Raw genomic sequence first — 19,997 nt, forward strand, 5'->3', positions numbered from 1 at the left:
ATCCAGTTAACTGCAGTATTACTTTTGCCTGATTTGTGTTAAGAAGTCAGTGTTCACTGAAAGGACTAGTTTTGAAATTCTATTAGAATAAAAATTGTAAAATTGGAAGGATTGGTGTTACAGAGTAGTTGACTTTTTTAATTTGGTAAAATAAGTGTAGTAAAATATTTATGATTTTAACCATTTTGTAAATGTATAATTAATTCAGTGACATTAAGTACATTCACAATGTTGTATAACCATCACTAGGAGATCTGTACCTAAAACTTGTTCATCATCTATAACAAAAACTATGTACTCACTGAGCAATAACCTCTTCCTGTTTAACCCCAACCCCTGCTAAACTGGAATCTACCGTTCTTTCTGTTTATGAATTTGCCTATTCTAGGTACCTCATGTAAGTGGAATCATTCAATATTTGTTGGCATCTGGCTTATTCTAATGATTGTAGACAAACTTTTTAAAATTGTTCAACCTATGCTACATTTCATTTAGGGATTTATGTGTTAATTTATGTTAGTGTTATGTTTTATTTATATGTTTTTATAATAGAGTTTACTGACAGAAGGCATATTCAGTTTAACTCATTTCTTGTTGCATTAATCAGTAGTCAGGCTCATGTGACTGTGGTTCTGTATGTCTTGGGAATAATAAATGTAGCTCAGCAGTAAAATTCTACTACATTGAAGAAGGCTCTCTGCTTTACTGAGATGCAGCCCAACTTGTCTGGACCACAGACAAGTCATCTCAGCACTTAAAGTGGGATACAAGGTTTAGCTGTTATATCTAGACTTCAAAATGTGTAAGCTTCTGCATTTTAGAAGGAATTAGATTTCTTCCTAAAAGATGGTCAGGTATGTTGGTGTCTTACTACTCATCTACTACTACAAATTATATGAACTTGAAAACCTTATTTATTCCTTAAATACCTTGAACTGGGGTTAGCGATGATAGATGGAGCTTGGGAGAAGAAGTGCAGTATACATTTGGAGTCCTCTGCATTTCCTCCAAGGCCCACCATGTTTTTAGATCGTTTTCAGTTAGCAGTCTGGTACAAGCACAGAGACTCTCAAACATTTTGGTCACAAACTCCTTTACACTCTTAAAAATTACTCACACCCCAAAGAGCTTTTATTTATGCATATTGCATTGTTTTTTTTTGTATTAAATCTTAACTAAGAAATTAAAATATTATATTTAATATACTTATTTTCTAAAATACTGAAAATAAACCCATTACATATTAACATTAAGAAAATATTTTCTTTAAAAATAACTATTTTTCTAGAACAATGAAAAACATTTAGTGCAAAGAATGGCATTGTTCTACAGTTTTGCAATCTCTTTACGGTGTAGCTTAATGTAAAACTAGATTGACCTAATTGTTTTACATGTTATGTAGCCTCTGGGAAACCTAACTGTAGACCTGTAAGAGAATGAGGGTGAAAATGGCAAATGACATCTTAGTATTTTGATGAAAGTAGTTTTGTTTTGACCTTGCAGATTTCTAGAAAGGCCTTAGGTACCCCAGGAATTACCAAGTAGCACTTTGCGAACTGCTGCTTTGGCAGAAGGTTGACCTATATTGGATGAATGTTATTAGCACCTTTGAAGAAGTACAATTTTGCCCCTCTAATTGATAAGCTATCTCATGAATATAACATTTATTGTGTTCATTTATTATGCTCATTAAAAAGTTCTGTGAAGCTTTTTGGTCTTAACACAGCAAATCTGCCTATTAACATGCTGTTTGCCAAAAATGTGTTTTATAGAAGTACCTATGCAAAAGAATTCCTTGAAGCTTTTGAGAATTATACTCTTTTTTTATGTTAAAAAATCTTAACATTTCATTGTGTTTTTAATACACTCAAAATGGGAACTAATATTAATTATTTGTAATAAGTATGTTCTGGCACAATTAAAAATTAAATGTAAGTTTAATAAAAATTAAAAGGTTCCTTTGAATGGTGACTTTTAGGATATTGATTTTTTTTTATGTTTTTTTTTGCCCATGGACACTCCCTTTATAATAGTTATATTTTTAATAATATAGATGCTACATTTTGTAGAATTTAATTATAATTTAATATTTGCTTTTTGTTTGTGATTCTGCCAGTCATTTTGTGATTATATATGTGCTTACAGAGATCAATTTCTTTTTTTTCTCAATAATTTTATTTAGTTATTTTTCAAGTACAGTTTTTTGCCTGTTTCTCCCATCTCAGCCCCCCCCCACCCTGTGCTCCCTACCTCCCTCCCATTTCCACCCCACCCACCCCCCACTTCTCATCCCTATGTCCTTCATATTTGCTTCTCCAAATCCCTCCCCTTTTCCCCCCTTAAATTCCCTTCCCTCTCCCCTCTGGTCACTGTCCCCTTGTTCTCTATTTCAGTGTCTTTGTTTTTATTCTGCTTGCTTGTTTGTTTTGTTGTTTAGCTTCCTGTTAAAGGTGAGATTATATGGTATTTGTCTTTCAACCCCTGGCCTATTTCACTCAGCATAATGCTTTCCAGTTCCATCCATGTTGTTGCAAAGGGTAGGAGCTCCTTCTTTCTCTCTGCTGCATAGAATTCCATTGTGTATATGTACCACAATTTTTTGATCCATTCATTTACTGACGGGCACCTAGGTTGCTTCCAACTCTTGGCTATTGTAAATTGTGCTGCTATGAACATTGTGGTGCATAAGTTCTTTGAAATTGATGTTTTGGAATCAATTTCTTTACAGGTTTTTTTTGGGGGGGATAAAAATATTGAAATTTCTATCAGAGTTGTTTCTATTTGTTTAACAGAACTTTAGTTTCTGTAGCCTGTAGATTATTTTATAAACTGCAGAATTAAGAGATCCTAATATGAATAAAATAGTTCATTCCATTTATAGTCAGCATAAACCATCTTTTTTTACCTATTAGGTATGAACTATTTTGGTAACTTTGTTGCTTTAAGTTTTGTGAATGTAGCGCCTCTTAGATTTTTTTCTTCAAAATAACTCCCATTCTATTTTGTATTTTATAGTTATTTCATCTTAAATTAAAAAATAGTTTACAGTATTCTATATGCTCTTTTTTCTTAAAGAGTAAATGGTAGGTGATGTGTGTGTGTATATAATTTTAAGAATACTGCTACACAGAAAAGCATGTAATGGAAGGTGATATGTAGTAATTTTGTTAAGTCTTGACTTTTTTTTATGCAGAATCTATGTGTGTATGGGCTTGATGACTTTGACATAAAAACCATTGAGACTTCAGGAAAGTGATCAGGCTTATTTATTTGTAGTATAATAATGTTGAAATTTGGAAGTTACCAGTAGGAACTAGGAATTAGCAATTTGAAGTTACCTGTGAGGACCTATCATATAATTAATTCTGCCATGTGTTTTTTGTTGTTGTTGTTGTTTTTTAACTTAATAGAGGAATGATAGGTAGTTTTTATGTATATTGGTTAGCCAGGGCTGCATGACAAATTACTTCAGAATGTATTGGCTTAAAACAATGATATATTTATTATTGAATAGTTTTTTTGTGTTAGGAAAGTGGAGACAGTTTAGCTAGGTCCTCTGCTTCAAGGTCTCTTACAGGCTTTGAGATGGTCATCTCATAGGCTTGATTGATTCTCTCCAACATGGCAGCTTGTTTCATGAAAGAGTGAAAGGGCTGTGCCATGAAAGGCACGAGAAGACAGTGGAGGACACCAGTAAGATGGAAGTCACTGTTTCTTGAAACATAGTCTTGGAAGTGACATCCCATCATTTTTGCTATATTTTGTTAGAAACAAGTTATTACATCTAACCAGGACTTAAGGGGAGGATATAAACACCACAGGTATACAAAGGCATAAACACCAGGAGGCGCAGGGATCATTTATCTCATAGACTGCCTGCCACGTAACTCTTTTTGCCTTAATTATGCAAAATGAGATACATTGAGTAAGAGTTCTTAGATAAATTTTATTCATTTTGTGGTTGAATGTGGAGCCTCTTAATTTTGTGAGAATTTTAAAAATTCTTTTAGTATGTTTTACAGTTATGCTGCCTTTCTGTTTCTTTGCCTCGGTTCCTTTAGCCGCCCCCCCCGCCCCCCCCTCCCCCATATGGGATTTCAGGTCCCCTACCCTCACACCATGCATTTACGAGCATGCATTACATACTAGAAAAATTACATTCCCTGCTCTCTTTCTTCTGAGGAGGCCAGATAGTATAGGCTGTCATGCAGCTGTACTGTTTTACTTCTGAGTGTCACACCTTTGTTTCTTAACAATTTAGAATAGAATTTATTTTGTGTGTATTGAATATTGAGGTGTTCACCAGTGCAAAAGAGAAATTTAGAATGTAATCCATTGATTCCCAAAGTATGGTCTTTGATCAGCAACATCATCATCTTGTTAGAATGCAAATTCTCTGGGCCCAATCCAAACACTAAATGAGAAGTTGTAAGGGAAGGGGTCCAGCAACCTGTGTTTTAACAAATTCTCCAGGTGGTTCTTCTGATAGATGGTAAACTTTCAAAAGAACTAATCCAAAAGCTTTTGGCCAGTACTGGAAATCTTACTTCTACAGCTGTTATATAAGGCTTTCCAGGAAAATAAACATTTTTTCCTACTCATTTTACAGATAAAGGATACAGAAAAGAAACAAAGTACTTGCCTTGTGTATTTCAAGTCTGTTTGCTAGGCAGCACATGTGTTGGCCAGGAAGGTGGGAGTGTTGGGAGAAGGGATTTTTGAGATGAATTTTTCTTTCCTTATGTGGTTTCTCTTGGGTTAACAAAGTCAAATGCTAAGCAAAGATTTTTAGATGAAAATTATGTTGGCCTAACATATGCATTTGGAAAATACATTAGATAATTGCCAAAGAATTGACGGTGTAGTGTTTAATCAACTTTATAGTTAAGTTTCAGTGAACACTTATCAATAAAGATTTACATTGAAATATCTTGGGTAGAATAGAGATCTCACAAAAAGGTCCCTTTCTAGTTGTCAAGCCAACTTTCTGATGTGTAGATACAAGGTATCTATATAGATAGCATGGTTTTTCTTTGGTTCTTAATTCCTCCCAGTTGATTTTTTTAAATTGCCTTATGATACTGTTGTAGTAAGATTCAAATTAAAAGCAGGCTGTACTGAACAATTCGCTTATATGTCTTTTTGTCACTATGTTTTATGGGAAGTTTGATAAATGTTTTTGAGGACTAGATACTGAGAGGGCTAAATAGTAATTTAGTTACTTTGTATGAATTCACATTTTAGTACGCTGTACTGAGTGTATTAGCTGAAATGATACATGCTGCTCGTATATTCTCAGGTCTAGTTATTATGATTAAAGAGTGGGTTGCTGAATTTGATATAGTTCTTTATCTTATACACCTAAGAAAATGGGTGTTTAAATGTAAAAACCAGGTTACATAGTGAAGGTCAGTAGTGCTAAAAAAGAATCCTGTATTGTTCTAAATAAAATCAGGTAATAGTGGATATTAATAAGAACATTAAATGTGTTCTTCCTTTCTTTTCCAATTTAGTTAGGTGTCTGGAATTCTCCTGGCTTGTATTGTTTGCTGGATTCTTATAGGTTAGTAACTTACATAGCAGCAGGATAACCACAGGATAAATGAGAATCGTTGTTAAGTGTAGATCAGTTTAAGTAGACTTATGGAGGCCTAATGATTTTTCTAAGATGATGGATGCTTTACATATATTTTATAATCTTGTTGGTTTTGTAAGTTTATCATATCTCTTTTATTGCATGGTGGTTAAATCATGTGCATCATTATACATTTTAAGGCCATTTGCTGCCATAAGATCTTTTTATATAAACCTTTCCTGGTAAAACATACAGAGAAACATTTTAAATAAATTATTAGCAGACTTTCCATTCACAAAGAAATATTTGAAAGTGATTCTGTTTTCATTATTTTCTCCCATACATTTAGTTGATGAGTTAGGTTATTTTTCTTCTCTGGACTAATTTTGATAAAGTTCACGGTTCTTACAATAGAATTTAGTAAACCAGTTCTGCTCTGTTGAAGCTATTTATGGTATAAAATTGTCACGAAATAGTTTTTAGTTTTTTTCTGTTTTTCTACTTAGTGATGTCATTTTTCTTCAAACAAAAAGTAGTTACAGTGTGCATGCCACATAAGTTTTATATTAGAATTCAAGGGCACATTTGACAAATGTAAAACTAAGAATGTTTATCATAGTTGAATATTTTTAGTTTATAATGTGTACAGATGAGTGAGAATCACTCAAATTAGTATTTTCTTACTCCTGTAAAAATAAATTGTCTACATTTATTTTAACGTGCCCTGTGGGTGTATATATATGAATTAGCTGTAACCTCTTTTTCTACTCCCACAAGTCAAGGGAAATAATAACCTTTCCCCACTCCTGTCAACAGTAAAATAGTGCAAACAACACCTGAATGTCCCACAAAGCTTTACTAAGTGAACATCCATCATCTTCAGAGATCCCTTGCAGTATCTACAATATTAAAGAGCCCATTAATAAATTTTCCTATTAAATGTTAAAATAACAAGATCAGATGTTGATTATCAAACTTAGTGTTATTTTCATAGAGTTTGATATTTGCATATGCACAAATGTGCTTTTTAACTGATGTCGAACATTGTCTGTGATTACAACTTGTGGGGGAAACTTGTTACCCGGTTGTTAGATGTGGTTTTCATCAGGAGGTCAATGTTATACACTTGAGTTGGTCCTCTGCAAGAAAACAGAATACTTCTCTTGAGTGAATAAGCCAGGAAAATGAAGTGAGGGGTTTTATTTCAAAGGTGTGGGTTTTTCTGTTTTTTGGTTTTTTTTGGTGATGGCATAAATACATAACATTATAAAATCCAATTACTATATTAAATTTCATCACTTGTTTTTTAGGTATTCCAATAACTGTACCACCTCCAGGTAAAACTTTTTACATGTTTTCTCCATCATTGTTAATAAACATGAAATTTCAAGCCTATAGTTACAGGAGGGACAGTGTTGATATGGTTAGATGGAATAGGCTATTGGGATTTCAAGGTCCTATTTTCAGCTCTGCCTTTGCTTCATTCCAGTTTTGATGAAGATAATTAGTTATCTTATACCTGTCTTACCCATTTCTGTAGAAGTAGAGAATCTGAGAAAATTCTCACCATGTCAATTTGTTGAAGAAAACTGAGTATAGGATAGAAAATAAAATTTTCATTGAAAATACTGAAGAATTTTTTTATGATACAGTGGCTGCAAGAGGTGAGAAAGATCATTTATCTTGACTTTATTATGTTTTCTGAGTTTTTTACTTTGCTGGCATAATAATACCATGAGAATTTTGAACCACACCATCAGCTAGATTGATAACTGGACAGAGACGGTTGTTCTTTGAGTGGTGATTAAATTGTTCAATGTTATAATAGTATGAGCAACAGTTTACATGTGGCCCGGTGGTGTTATTTTTCTTTTTTCTTTTTTAGTTTTTGGGTTTTTTTTTCCAGTAGTGTGGTGCAAATGTGATTGCGGGTGTACTAACTGAGTTCAGTGTTTAAAGCCAGGAAGCGTAAAGAAATGAGAAGTGGCAGAGTTTTGGAAGGGTGGGTCTAAATTCAAATGACTCTGATAAACAAATGGTAGAGTTTGGGTAGCATAGGTGAGTGTACATATTTAAATGTGAGATAGTCACTGTTTGTCTATAAATGTGGCTGAAAAAAAGACTTTACCAGGAAAGTTATAAAGGAATCACTGGTGTGTCTTTCTAGTTTAAAAACAACTATAGTTGTAAGACTGTATAAAATAGGATTGTGGACTGTAAGGACTAATGTGGTAATTGCTAAACTCTACATTGCTAAGATGTTCAGTAGAGGATTTATAAATCTTAAAACTGGATACAGTGAGGGCGAGCATGGTGAATTTGGAACAACTTGAAGCAGAGCCAAAACTGATTTAATTGGACTTTAGAGAGGGTTAAGAGAACTGGGATTCATTTTTACATAGAATACTGAAAAGAAGGCCTAGTAGATTATTTGTAGTATGCAGAAGCTGTTAGAGAGCATGACAGTGGATTGTTTCTTGTCCTCCTTCAGGATAGCATATGTATTGCAGTGTGAGATAAAATTTAATGCATTTCCTAATAGTAAGAGTTGTTAAAACTTGAGAGGAATTGGTTTCATAAATGGTGGAATCTTAAGGGCTTTTGCTGGGACTCTTTTTGCCTGTCTTAATTTGAAAGTGTAGAGTAGATTAACTGTTAAGGTCCCTTTTAGCCACATTTCTGTGGTATTTCTTTTAGGTATTGTGAATTATTGAGAATACAGACCTCGTGATAAAAAGATGCAAATTATTTTCTTTCCAAACTAATGCAAAACTACATTACATGCTTTCTTTGTAAAAATAGTTTTTTAGGGTTGTGTTGTTAAAACTTATTTTATGATGGATATTCTCAGCGTTAAGCATTTATTATATCTACTGGTAAGATTTTATTTATAAATTATACATATAAAACTCAAAATATTTTTTGAAAGAGGTAAATGTTTTATTTGCTTTTCTTCTAAAATATTTCAAGTATGACATATCTGGTGGCAACACTACTACTGTTTTATATATGGAAAAGGTAAGGCGTTGAGGTTATCTTTCTCATACTCACAAAATGGGCTGTGCGTGGTGCTGAAAATAAGACCGGGTGTCCTGACTCCCAGTTTGTGCTCTGTGTGTTAGACCAGACTGTTCATTTACAGTTTTATTACTCCAGTATCTGTTTGTAAGTTTAAACTCCATTTTTTTCTGTCCATTATAACATAGAGAAGCATGTTATGTCCCCCCAAAATGTAGTGATACGCAGCAACTTTGTTTTACTCCTGACTTTAGGTGCATATTTTCTTAACTTTGTTTTTTCTTATGATTGAATATTTTAGGTTTTCCTCCTCCACCAGGTGCTCCACCTCCATCTCTTATACCAACAATAGAAAGGTAAATCATTGTGTATACCGTGAACTTTTTACCATTAGTAGAGTATTGACGGAAGAATCATACACATATTTTGGTAATTTTTCAAAGATTTAATTTTTAAACAGTAGTACCTGCCTTTTAATAAGTCTAGATCTGTATTAGTACTTTTATATAAGATGTTGGACCCATATAACCCAATAACAAAACGCAAAGAAAGCTAAAAGATAATGTTTTGAAATATCTTCCTTTGATTATGACACACTGATTAAAGAATCTCTTAAGTTCATTAAAAAATGGCTGTAGTCAATTTTGTGGGAAATGCAAACAAATAACTGGTGACCATGGATAATGCATGTCTATTTTTGGAATTAAGTAAGGACAATTATTATCAGGAATCATAGCAAAGAAAAGTTGCCTTTTTCCTTGCTACCCTGTGGCAACTCAGCATCCACAAAGGAGGGTTGGGTCCATTCTGCACAAGAATAGCCTTGTTGTTACACCCTGCATTTATGCTTTATGTTAGTTGGCATCCTACCCCAAAGGATATTTACCTCATGGATGGCAGTATGGTGTTTAACAACATAGGCTTTGGAATCACAGAAACCTGATTCATATTTGTCCCTTCATAATGTACCAGCTTTGTGTTGCTAGGCAAGTTCGTAACTACTCTTTGAGACTTAGTTTTTTCTTTTTCCAAATGGGGTTGATAGAATTATAAAGATTAAAACAGCTAGTGAATATAAAGCATCAGCATAATTCTTAATAGATAAAAATCACTAATAAATGGTGGCTATTATTATTTCTACTGAAGTGGCAAATAAACTCTATAAATAAGTATTTCTGAAAAAGTGATTTAAATTATATGGAAAGACAAAAATTGTAAGAACCTTATTATATCAATAGCATCAAGCCTTGCATAAAAATTTTCAAAGAAAATTATAAAACTCAGTGAAGGGTGACTTGTGAGAACATAAGGACTTAATTTTATTAAGACCTTGTTAGACATATATTTGTTTTCTCAATCAAAATGCTTAAAAAGTATTTTTGTTGATCCTGTCAGTGGGGCTGAGTTTATGATTTATAACCATTAAGACCAATTGTTTTTAAGACTAAATTTTAGCTAAGTATCAAATGTTCTATTAGCCTCAAAGAGTTTCTGTTATCTTGTGAGTTAAGATTAATTCATTGAGTTATTCATTTAAGTAGTATTAGCAATCTATATTTTTCTTTACAGTTGAGTGGTAGGTTGTATATTTTTTGGAGATTGAGAAGTCTGTGTTTTTAATATTAAATAAAATTAAGAATTAAAGCTTAGTATTATATTGTGATTAAATAAGTCATAATTCTGCTTTTATATTTTGTACCAAACTATTAAAATTTAGAACTTAATAGTAAGACATAAAAATACATTTTTCTTCAACAGTGGACATTCCTCTGGTTATGATAGTCGTTCTGCACGTGCTTTTCCATATGGCAATGGTAAGTATTTAGTTCGTTTTTCTTTTATTTTCCTGTATATTTTTCCATTACCATTTATGGATTCCCCCTCATACCCTCTTCCACTTCTACCTATACCCCAGTGACAAGTATTTTTAGTTACCAGATTCAATTTGAATCAGTAAAGGACTTAAATTTTTTTAAATATATTTTATTAGTTATGCTATTACAGTTGTCCCATTTTTTCCTTTCCTTTATTCCCCTCCACTCTGTATCCCTCCTCCCATTAGCATTCTTTCCCCACTTATTTCATGTCCATGGGATCACACATATAAGTTCTTTGGCTGCTGCATTTCCCACACTATTCTCAACCTCCCCCTGTCTATTTTGTGCCTACCATTTATCCTTCTTATTCCCTGTACTTTTTCTTCCATTCTCCCCCCTCCCCTCCTCCTGATAACCCTCCATGTGAACTCTATTTCTGTGACTCTATTGCTATTCTAGTTGTTTGCTTAGTTTTCGTTTTTTTTAGGTTCGGTTGCTGATGGTTTTGAGTTTGTTGTCATTTTACTGTTCGTATTTTTTATCTTCTTTTTCTTTGATAAGTCCCTTTCACATTTCATACGATAAGGGCTTGGTGATGATGAACTTTAACCTAACCTATCTGGGAAGCACTTTATCTGCCCTTCCATTCTAAATGAAAGCTTTGCTAGATAGAGCAATCTTGGATGTAGGTCCTTGTCTTTCATGACTTTGAATACTACTTTCCAGCCCCTTTTGCCTGCAAGCTTTCTTTTGAAAAATCAGCGATAGTCTTATGGGAACTCCTTTGTAGGTAACTGTCTCTTTTTCTCTTGCTGCTTTTAAGATTCTTACCTTACCTTTAATCTTGGGTAACTTAATTATGATGTGTGTTAGTGTGTGCTTCCTTGGATCCAACTTCTTTGGGACTCTCTGAGCTTCCTAGAAGTCTGTTTCCTTTGCCAGATTAGGGAAGTTCTCCTTCATTATGTTTTCAAAAGAAGTTTTCAATTTCCTGCTGTTCCTGTTTTCCTTCTGGCACCCCTATGATTTGGATGTTGGAATATTTAGTTGTCCTGGAATTTCCTAAGCCTCTCCTCATTTTTTTTGAGTTCTTGTTTCTTCATTCTCTTCAGGTTGAATGTTTCTTCCTTCTCCTCCAAACCATTGACTTGAGTCCTGGTTTCCTTCCCTTCAGTATTGGTTCCCCATGCATTTTCCTTTATTTCACTTTTCTTTTCTTTTTTTTTAAATTTTTTTTTATTGATTATGCTGTTAGTTGTCCCATTCCCCCCTTCATTCCCCTCCACCCTACCCCCCTGTCCCCACCATTACCCCCCCCTTTAGTTTATGACCACGCGTCTCAAGTCCTTTAGATTCTATATTTCCCATGCTATTCTTGCCCCCCCATCTATTTTCTATCTACTTTCTGTGCTACTTATTTTCTGTTCCTTCTCCCCCTTCTCCTCCTCCCACTCCCCTGTTGCTAACCCTCCTTGAGATCTTCATTTCTATGTTTCCACTCCTGATCTAGCTGTCCTTTTAGTTTGCTTTTGTTTTAGGTGTGGTTGTTAATAACTGTGAGTTTGTTGTCCTTTCACTGTTCATGTTTCTTTAACTTCTTTTTCTTAGATAAGTCCCTTTACATTTCATACAATAAGGGCTTGGTGATGATGAACTCCTTGAATTTGATCTTATCTGAGAAGCACTTTATGTGTCCTTCCATTCTAAATGAAAGCCTTGCTGGATAGAGCAATCTTGGATCTAGGTCTTTGGATTTCATGACTTGGAATACCTCTTTCCAGCCCCTTCTTGCCTGTAAGGTCTCTTTTGAGAAATCTGCTGACAGTCTGATGGGGACTCCTTTGTAGGTGACTGTCCCCTTAGCTCTTGCTGCTTCTAGGATTCTCTCCTTCATTTTGATCTTGGCTAATGTAATGATGATGTGCCTTGGTGTGTTCTTTCTTGGGTCCAAGTTCTTTGGGACTCTCTGAGCTTCCTGGATTTCCTGGAAGTCTATTTCCTTTGCCAGAACAGGGAAGTTCTCTTTTATTATTTGTTCAAATAAGTTTTCCACTGGTGCTGTTCCTCTTCCCCTTCTGGTACCCCTATAATTCGGATATTGGAGCATTTAAAGATGTCCTGGAGGTTCCTAAGACTCCTCATTTCTTCGAATTTTTGTTTCTTCATCCTTTTCTGTTTGGTCATTTTTTTCCTCTTTCTGGTCCACTCCCTTGATTTGAGTCCCAGTTTCCTTTTCATTGCTATTGGTGTCCTGTGCAATTCCATTCATTTCAATTAGTTTCGCCTTCATATATTTGTCTAATTTGTGGCTATAATCAACCAGTTCTGTGAGGATCCTGATGACCAGTGTTTTAAACTGTGCGTCTGAGAGTTTTGCTATTTCTTCATTGCTTAGATCTATAGGCTCTGGGGCTTTGAGATCTTCTTGAGCCATTTTTGGTCTGTTCGGGCCCTTTAAGTGTGAGGAGCGGCGCCTTGGACTCCCAGGTTGCTGGGTTGTGACGCTGTATGTGGGGGCGTGGTCAGAATGGGGAAATGGCAACTCCCTCTGCTGTTTCGCACCGCTGGGTGAGTAGCGGCTCCTTAGGTGATTCACCTGGGCCGGGCCACTCAGAGTTGCTGGGTTATGAAGCTGTATGTGGAGGTGGGGTCAGAGCAAGGAAATGGCGGTGCCCTCCCTGCTGCTTGCCGTGGGGACCCGCTGGGTTCCGGTCCAATCGCCCACTCCCTCGCTTGTCTATCCGCGCACAAATGCGTGACCACAGTGAACCTGCAGCCCTGCTCCCTCGCTGTTTCCGTCGCGGTCGCTCGCTTGGTCGCTCGCTTGGTCGCTCGCTCAGTTGCTCACTAGGTCCAACCCTGCACCTGGATTCCACGCCGCTGGCCTGAGTCCGTCCTACCGAGTTTTCCTGTGCAACCCCGCTCCACCAGCTGCTGGTTTCACCCCTTACCGGTCAGGCTGAAGAATTAGTTGTTAACAGACTCCCGAAAAGTTCAATTTTCTGTGTTCTGGCTGTGTTTTCTGTTGCTAATATTTAGTTGTCTCTAAACTTGGTTGTGTGAGAAGGCACGGCATATCCACCTATGCCTCCATCTTGGCGGAAGTCCTTCTTTATTTCACTTTTCATAGCTTTCACTTTTTCCTCTATTTTGGGACCATATTCAACCATTTCTGTGAGCATCCTGATTACCAGTGTTTTGACCTCTGCATCTGATAAGTTGGTTATGTCTTCATCGCTTAGTTGCATTTTTCTGGGGCTTTGATCTGTTCTTCCATTTTCCCTGAGCCTGTTATGTATTAAGGGGCGGAACTGCAGATATAGGGCAGGGCAACCCACTTCTTCGGTTGTGACTCTGTGTGGGGGGGTGGGGTCCAAGAGGGAATAATGCCGTTTGCTCAGCTCTTGGCAGGCTTTCAGTCTCCTCTGCTGCTACCCACAAGCAAATTGTCCCCTTTGGGTACTGATTACCAGGTGGGTGGGTTTGTGTACGTTCTAAGTCCCTGTGGTTCTCTCCAGTGAAGTCTCCTGTGAGGCTGGGAGTTTCTCCCGCTCTTGCAACCCTCACAGGTGTTTTCAGTCAGAGGTTTTGAGACTTTATTTCCCTGCAATGGAACTCTGGGTTGTGCAGTATTTCTTGCTTCCCAGTTGTTTCTCCCGGTTTATCCTCATGCAAATGTGGGACCACCTGCTCCACCAGCCGCTGCCTACCCTGGTTCTCTAGCCGCCACCTTGCCCCTAGCCCCTAGCCCTCTCTGCTTCAGCTGCCCATCTTGGCCCCTCCTGCCAGTCTGGATGAATGTTTCTTCTTTAACTCTTTGGTTGTCAGACTTCTATGCAGTTTGATTTTCTGGTAGTTCTGGGATTTTTTTGTTTGTCTGTTTTTAAACTTGCTGTTGTCTGTGTTTTGGTTGTGCAAGGATGCAAAATGTATCCACCTATGCTTGCATCTTGGCCAGAAGTGAACTTAAATATTTTTATAGCAATAAAAACATACTTCCATGGTTTAAAATACTATCAGACCAAACAATTAAAAAATATTAACTAAAAGAGTAACTAAGTCTTACATGTATGTAAGAGTTACTTAACAGAATTAACTTTTTATTTCTTTTTTCTACTTTATTTTTAAAAATTAATAAATTGTGACACAACAGAGGTACTTATGTCATGTCTTCTCCCAAAAGGATTTAGGATTTGTCACCAAATTTTTTGTCTTCATTGTCCACACTGTTTCTGTTTTTTGACTCAGAGTCTCCAACTAGCCTTGTTCTCATCTTTCCCCATCTTTTCTTGTTAGTTATTTGGCTAGGTCCTCTATCATGTTTACTCTTAACAACTATATCCATTATAAGGGCCTCCAATACCACTTTCTGCTTAGATTCCTTGATTATTTATTCTTTTATTTTAAAAGTGCTGTTGTGCATTGTACCAGGTTCTAGGGATACAGTAAAATAGAGACATAGGTTTGTTCATATGAAATTTCTATGCTAGTGAGAAAACAGCCAGGTGATAGAAGAGGATTTCATGGAGAGCAAAGTGCAAGAGGTCTCATGCTCCAGAGGGGTGGAGCTGTAGATGATAGGACTTGGGGTTCAAAGCATGTTCAAAGATATGGTGGTGAGAATGTAGTAGGCTTTATGAAATGAAAGAATCGTGGTGTGGCTGGAGTGTAAAGAATGCATGATGAATGCCGAGAGGGGAGAAGGGAGCATGCAAGGCCTTGTAACCATTCTGTATAATGTCATCCTGATTCAGAGGGTTGTGAAGAGCAGTTTAGTATCATGCTGAGTTGGGAAATTGCTAGATTTACATTGGAAAAGATCCATCTTGGCTACCTACTGTGAGGAAATAGTGGGTGGTAGGAGAGTGGGAATGGCTGAGCTGCCTGCTGGATTGGGAGAACAAGAAGTTGGTGTAGTACACTCATGTGCTGCATAAGGACCCTTCTGTCAGTGATGGACTGAACCACATATATGACTGTGGTCCCATAAGATTGTAACGGAGCTAAATAAATTTCCATTGCCTAGTCACATCATAGCTGTGGTAATGTGTTGGCTCATGTGTTTGTGGTGATGCTGGTGTAAATGTATCTGTGCATGTTTTGTAAAAGTACCAGTTTTATAAAATCACAGCACATAGTTATGTTATTGGGCTCTTTCTGCTTACTTGAAAAAACAGGTTTCTGTAGAACAGTATGCCGTGTTACGCTAGCAGCAGCCCCATACTTTTTGTGTTTGCTACATCTCATTGTCTCGTTTTCTCTTGTGCTTGGTTTAATCTTGTATTGTTTTGTATAGTGGCATTCTGTACAGGCTTATAGCATAGGAGCAGTGTGCTCTGCCAGATCTAAGTGTGTAGCAGGCTGGACCATCTGGTTTGTGTAAGTACACTCTGATGTTTGCACGAGAAGGAGATTGCCTAGTAAATGTATTTCTCAGAATGTATCTCTGTCATTAAGTGGCACGTGACTGTAATCCATGGGAAGAAATTATGGTATCCTGTTTTCAGGTAGTACCATTGGAGGTGGGAAAAATGCAATAGTTTAAAGGCTTATATAATATAAGGGTCAGTCATATACTTAGAGTTACCTTCCAGGTATCTGTATTAGAGGGTTGTACTTTCCTTCAGACCCACCTAGTTCAAAGCCATATTTGCCTTCATTCACATGAAAAGGTAGTCTTTCTGTTGATTGACTGGTTTCATTGATTATACCACCTTTTTTTTTTTTTTTTTTAATTCTGGGCTCCCAGGATTACTTGGGTTGGAGTCTTGCTTTACCCTTTCATTATTTATGTGGCTTTTATAGATCTTCATTAAATGGAGAGCATAGTTTTTCCCATAAGATGAAGTTTCATGAGAATACATTGAAGCACCTTAGTCCTTCCATTTAATAAACACTCAGGTATTAGCTGTGTCATTATTGATTATCCTCACCATCTTCACCAAGCTCCAAGTTCTCTCCTGTGTCTACACTCTGAGGCAGTGTAGCCTAACTGTTCAAGTACAGGGCCTGCAGTTATACAGCCTGGGTTTGGGTCCCGGGTCCATCTAACTGAAGAAACTTTGGATAAATTAAATAACCTAAGTCATTTTTCTCATCTGTAAATTAAAGTTTGAATACAAAATGCTGAGCACAGTGCCTGTAATATGTAAGTACTTAATAAGTATTAATCAAAATGATACCTCTTGTGGCATTTATCATTGCATTGTTTGTGATTAAATTCCTTGTGCATTTGTTTCAGTACAAATGAATGTGAGGAATAGCGCATATCAGAAAGATCAGACTTTTTCTTGAGATTACATACACAGTTTTCTTGTGGAAGATTATATTTTTAAAAATACTCATTAAGTATTTAACTTTTTCTCAAAGTAATATATGCAAAGTTTTAATCCCCAAAGCAAGTTTTTTCTGCTCACTGTCTACTAACCCCAACTCTTCTCTGAGACTTCTTTTAAATAAAGGACTTTTAAGTAATAACAGTTAGAAAACATTTCATAACAATTAAATAGAGGAAAGTTAGGAGTTTTCATTCTAGTCAAAAAAAGCCTTGGCATGAAGATGGTAAATAGAGCTTCCTCTTTGATGTAATTCTGTTTTAGCTTTATTTTATTTTAGAATTTTGTAATTTATTCTTAAATACTACCAATTATAAGAGGAAATACTAATTTTTCTTGAGGCACATATTAAGATTGTACCTATAAAATAAGTACTAGTTTAAAAGTAATGTTTTTCAGGGATATGGAAGGACTTAAGCATTTTTAATGGCTTTTAGATCAGATGGTCTCCATGGCATTTCTATGTAAGCTTATTAGCCTATTTGTTTTTAGAAAATTTTTTTATTGATTGATTTTTTTATTCTTTTAGAGAGGTTGATTCTTGTATGTGCCCTGACCAGGGATCGAACCCACAACCTCAGAGTAGCAGGATGATGCTCTAACCAACTGAGCTACTGGGCCCAGGCCATCACTTTTTTCCTGATTTATATAACTTCAGACACCATGTGCTATCTTTCTACTATGATGAATGTGTATTTTGCTCACTTATGGTCTCTACTCCTTTTCCCCACCAGTGAAATTATGACATTATTTCTCTATGCCTGCTCTCTTTTTCATCAGTCACAACCACTGTGCATCTTTCTAAGCTTTCACCTCTCCCCTCCCCTCTGCCTCCAGCCTGTTTAGCTCTGTTCCTACTTATGTACGATCTGTATTCTGTCCTGTAACCAGAGTTGTCTGTACCCTGGCAAGTTAGTTTTTATTCCAAAAGGTAAACAATAAACACCTTATTTACATTTTATGACTGTATAATTATTGTATATTTTATGAGACTGATACGCTGCCTACTGCGCTAGGAGGGCTAATTATTGTGTATTTTAGAGATAATTATAATACTCAAGCCATGTAAAGGAGAATGTTCCTATTTAGATACATCAGTAAGTACCATCATTCTGTATCAACTGTGTAAAGTCATACCACATGTTAATTAGGTTCATATTTGGACCATGACTTTCTCAGCTTCAAGTATATAAGAAAGTACTCCCCAATATATATTTTCCCAAAATGTTTTTCAAATTTTGTTTTTCGTGTGTACATCCATAACCCATCTGGAAAATTGATTTTTGCCTGTGTTATAAACTACAGGTACAATTAATTGTCTGAGTGCAATTTGTTGACTAGTCTGCCTTCCTGAGGAATATACAATCTCCATTCACATCTCAAGTTTCCATGGATGTATAAATCTGTTTTTCTTCCTTCTAGACTGTTTATTTGGTTTATTTAACTACTATTCTTGTGTTAATAATGCTACACTATCTTAATTATAAATTTTATAATAAATCTGATCATTGGTTCAGCAGAATGTACCTGTTCAACTCTAGAAGTATTCTTGAGCCATTGCTCTTACATAACCATTTAACAATCAACTTTTACAAGTTCCATGAAAAACTCCTAAGATTTTGATAAATAACTAGCATTTATATTTACCTTATTATGTGACAAACACTGTTAACTCACGTAATCCTGACAGCCTTATAAAGTAGGCATACTGTTAATATCCTTATTTTATGGAGGGGGAAATTGAAGAATAGCCAGATTAAGTAATTTCCGCAGTATTACACAATAAGTGGCAGATTCGGGATTTGAAACCATGCAGCCTGGCTCTAGAGCCCTTGCTCTTGTACAGAGTTCTGGAATTCAGTTGGTTCTGGAGATCAGTCCCTGTCAAATTCATCCCTTAGAACGCGATTTCATCTCTAAACAAAGACTCAATTTCCATTTAGGGAGATTTTTTTTAATGTGCTTTCAGTGTTAGAATTATGTCCATACACTTCTTACATATCTTTGGTTAGATTTAGTTATGGGTATCTAATGTTTTTGTTGTTGTAAGTGGTATATTCATATGAACTCTGCGTTTTGTTTGTATTTGGCTTATATTTAGATACAGAATTATAAATACAGAACATAAAAATATAGAATATATATAAATATATAGAACACATAGTTTACAGAGATTCATGTAATAAATAAAGATGCATATATTGATCACTGTAAATATCTGATTATGTAGCCAGTTATCTGTGAACTCTCACTGCAATTTGTGAAGTCTCTTTAGACAAAATTATCATCGGCAGATAATGATTTTGTTCTTTTCAGATTTTTATATACCCCCTCTTTTTTGTGTGCGTTCTAAGAACTTCATATAATGTTGAAGTATTGAAATACCTTTTTTAAAAATGCTTTTATAATTTTTACTACCAGGGTTTTACTGTTAGGTTTTTAATAGAACCCTACATCAGATTAAGGAACATTTCTTCAAGTTTTCCAAGGGCTTTTAAATTGAAGGGACATGGAGTTTTATCAAATGCTTTCTGAAATCATGCTGTTCTTCTCTAATCTGTTAATGTGGGGAATTTCTTATAGTTTTCTAATATTAAGCCACTGTTTATTTTCTGAGATGCATCTAACCTGGTCATGATTAAATTTTTTTAAAATACTGATTTATTTGGGATTTTCCCATCTAAGTTAATATGTAAGATTGGTCTGTGATTTTACTTTATTTGTAATATTCTTAACTGGTTTTGGTATTAAGGTTATATAAGCCACATGGGATAAGTTAGAGAATGATCTTTTTTGCCTGTTCTCTGGAAGTTGGTGTAATATTAGAATGGTCTATACCTTATGTTAATAAAAATTCACCTGTAAAAGCCATCTGATCTTGTGAGAAGGTTTTAAATTACTGACTTAATATAATATCTTTAATAGTTACAGAATTAAGATTTCTTTTTATTTTTGAGTCACTTTAGTTTGGTAATTTAATTTGAAGAGTGAGTGTTTCGGCTGAGTTTTTTAATGTGTTGGTATACAGTGTGTAATATTTTGTGCATTGTTTAATCTCCACAGCATCTGTAGTTGTGGGCTGCCTTTGGTTCTGATACAGTTTATGTGGTCTCTTTTCTGTAATCTTGTCAGAGATTGTCATGTTTTGTCTAGTCTTCAAAACCAACTTTCTGCTTTTTTAAATTGTGTGGTAGTTTTCTGTTTACTTGAGTTCTACTTTTATCTTTATTGTCTCCCTTTTATACTTTTCTG

The 19,997-nt window shown here is 35.5% G+C and overlaps 1 protein-coding gene across 25 annotated transcripts in view; it reads left to right on the forward strand.

Annotated features, from left to right (window-relative positions):
• FIP1L1 (factor interacting with PAPOLA and CPSF1) overlaps nucleotides 1-19,997 on the forward strand; it is a 79,891-nt gene that overhangs the window by 51,621 nt on the left and 8,273 nt on the right. For 13 of the 25 annotated variants that reach the window (XM_053654927.1, XM_053654917.1, XM_053654925.1 and 10 more), the window contains 3 exons: nucleotides 6,886-6,912; nucleotides 8,895-8,949; nucleotides 10,352-10,407. In XM_053654927.1, the coding sequence (XP_053510902.1) occupies nucleotides 6,886-6,912; nucleotides 8,895-8,949; nucleotides 10,352-10,407 (138 nt within the window). The remainder of the gene's footprint in view (nucleotides 1-6,885; nucleotides 6,913-8,894; nucleotides 8,950-10,351; nucleotides 10,408-19,997) is intronic. The other 12 variants (XM_053654919.1, XM_053654929.1, XM_053654936.1 and 9 more) reach the window with 1 other exon arrangement.

This window comes from Artibeus jamaicensis, unplaced genomic scaffold (assembly GCF_021234435.1).
Source record: "Artibeus jamaicensis isolate MK-2021 breed Jamaican fruit bat unplaced genomic scaffold, CSHL_Jam_final contig_889, whole genome shotgun sequence".
Classification (NCBI taxonomy): Eukaryota; Metazoa; Chordata; class Mammalia; order Chiroptera; family Phyllostomidae; genus Artibeus; species Artibeus jamaicensis.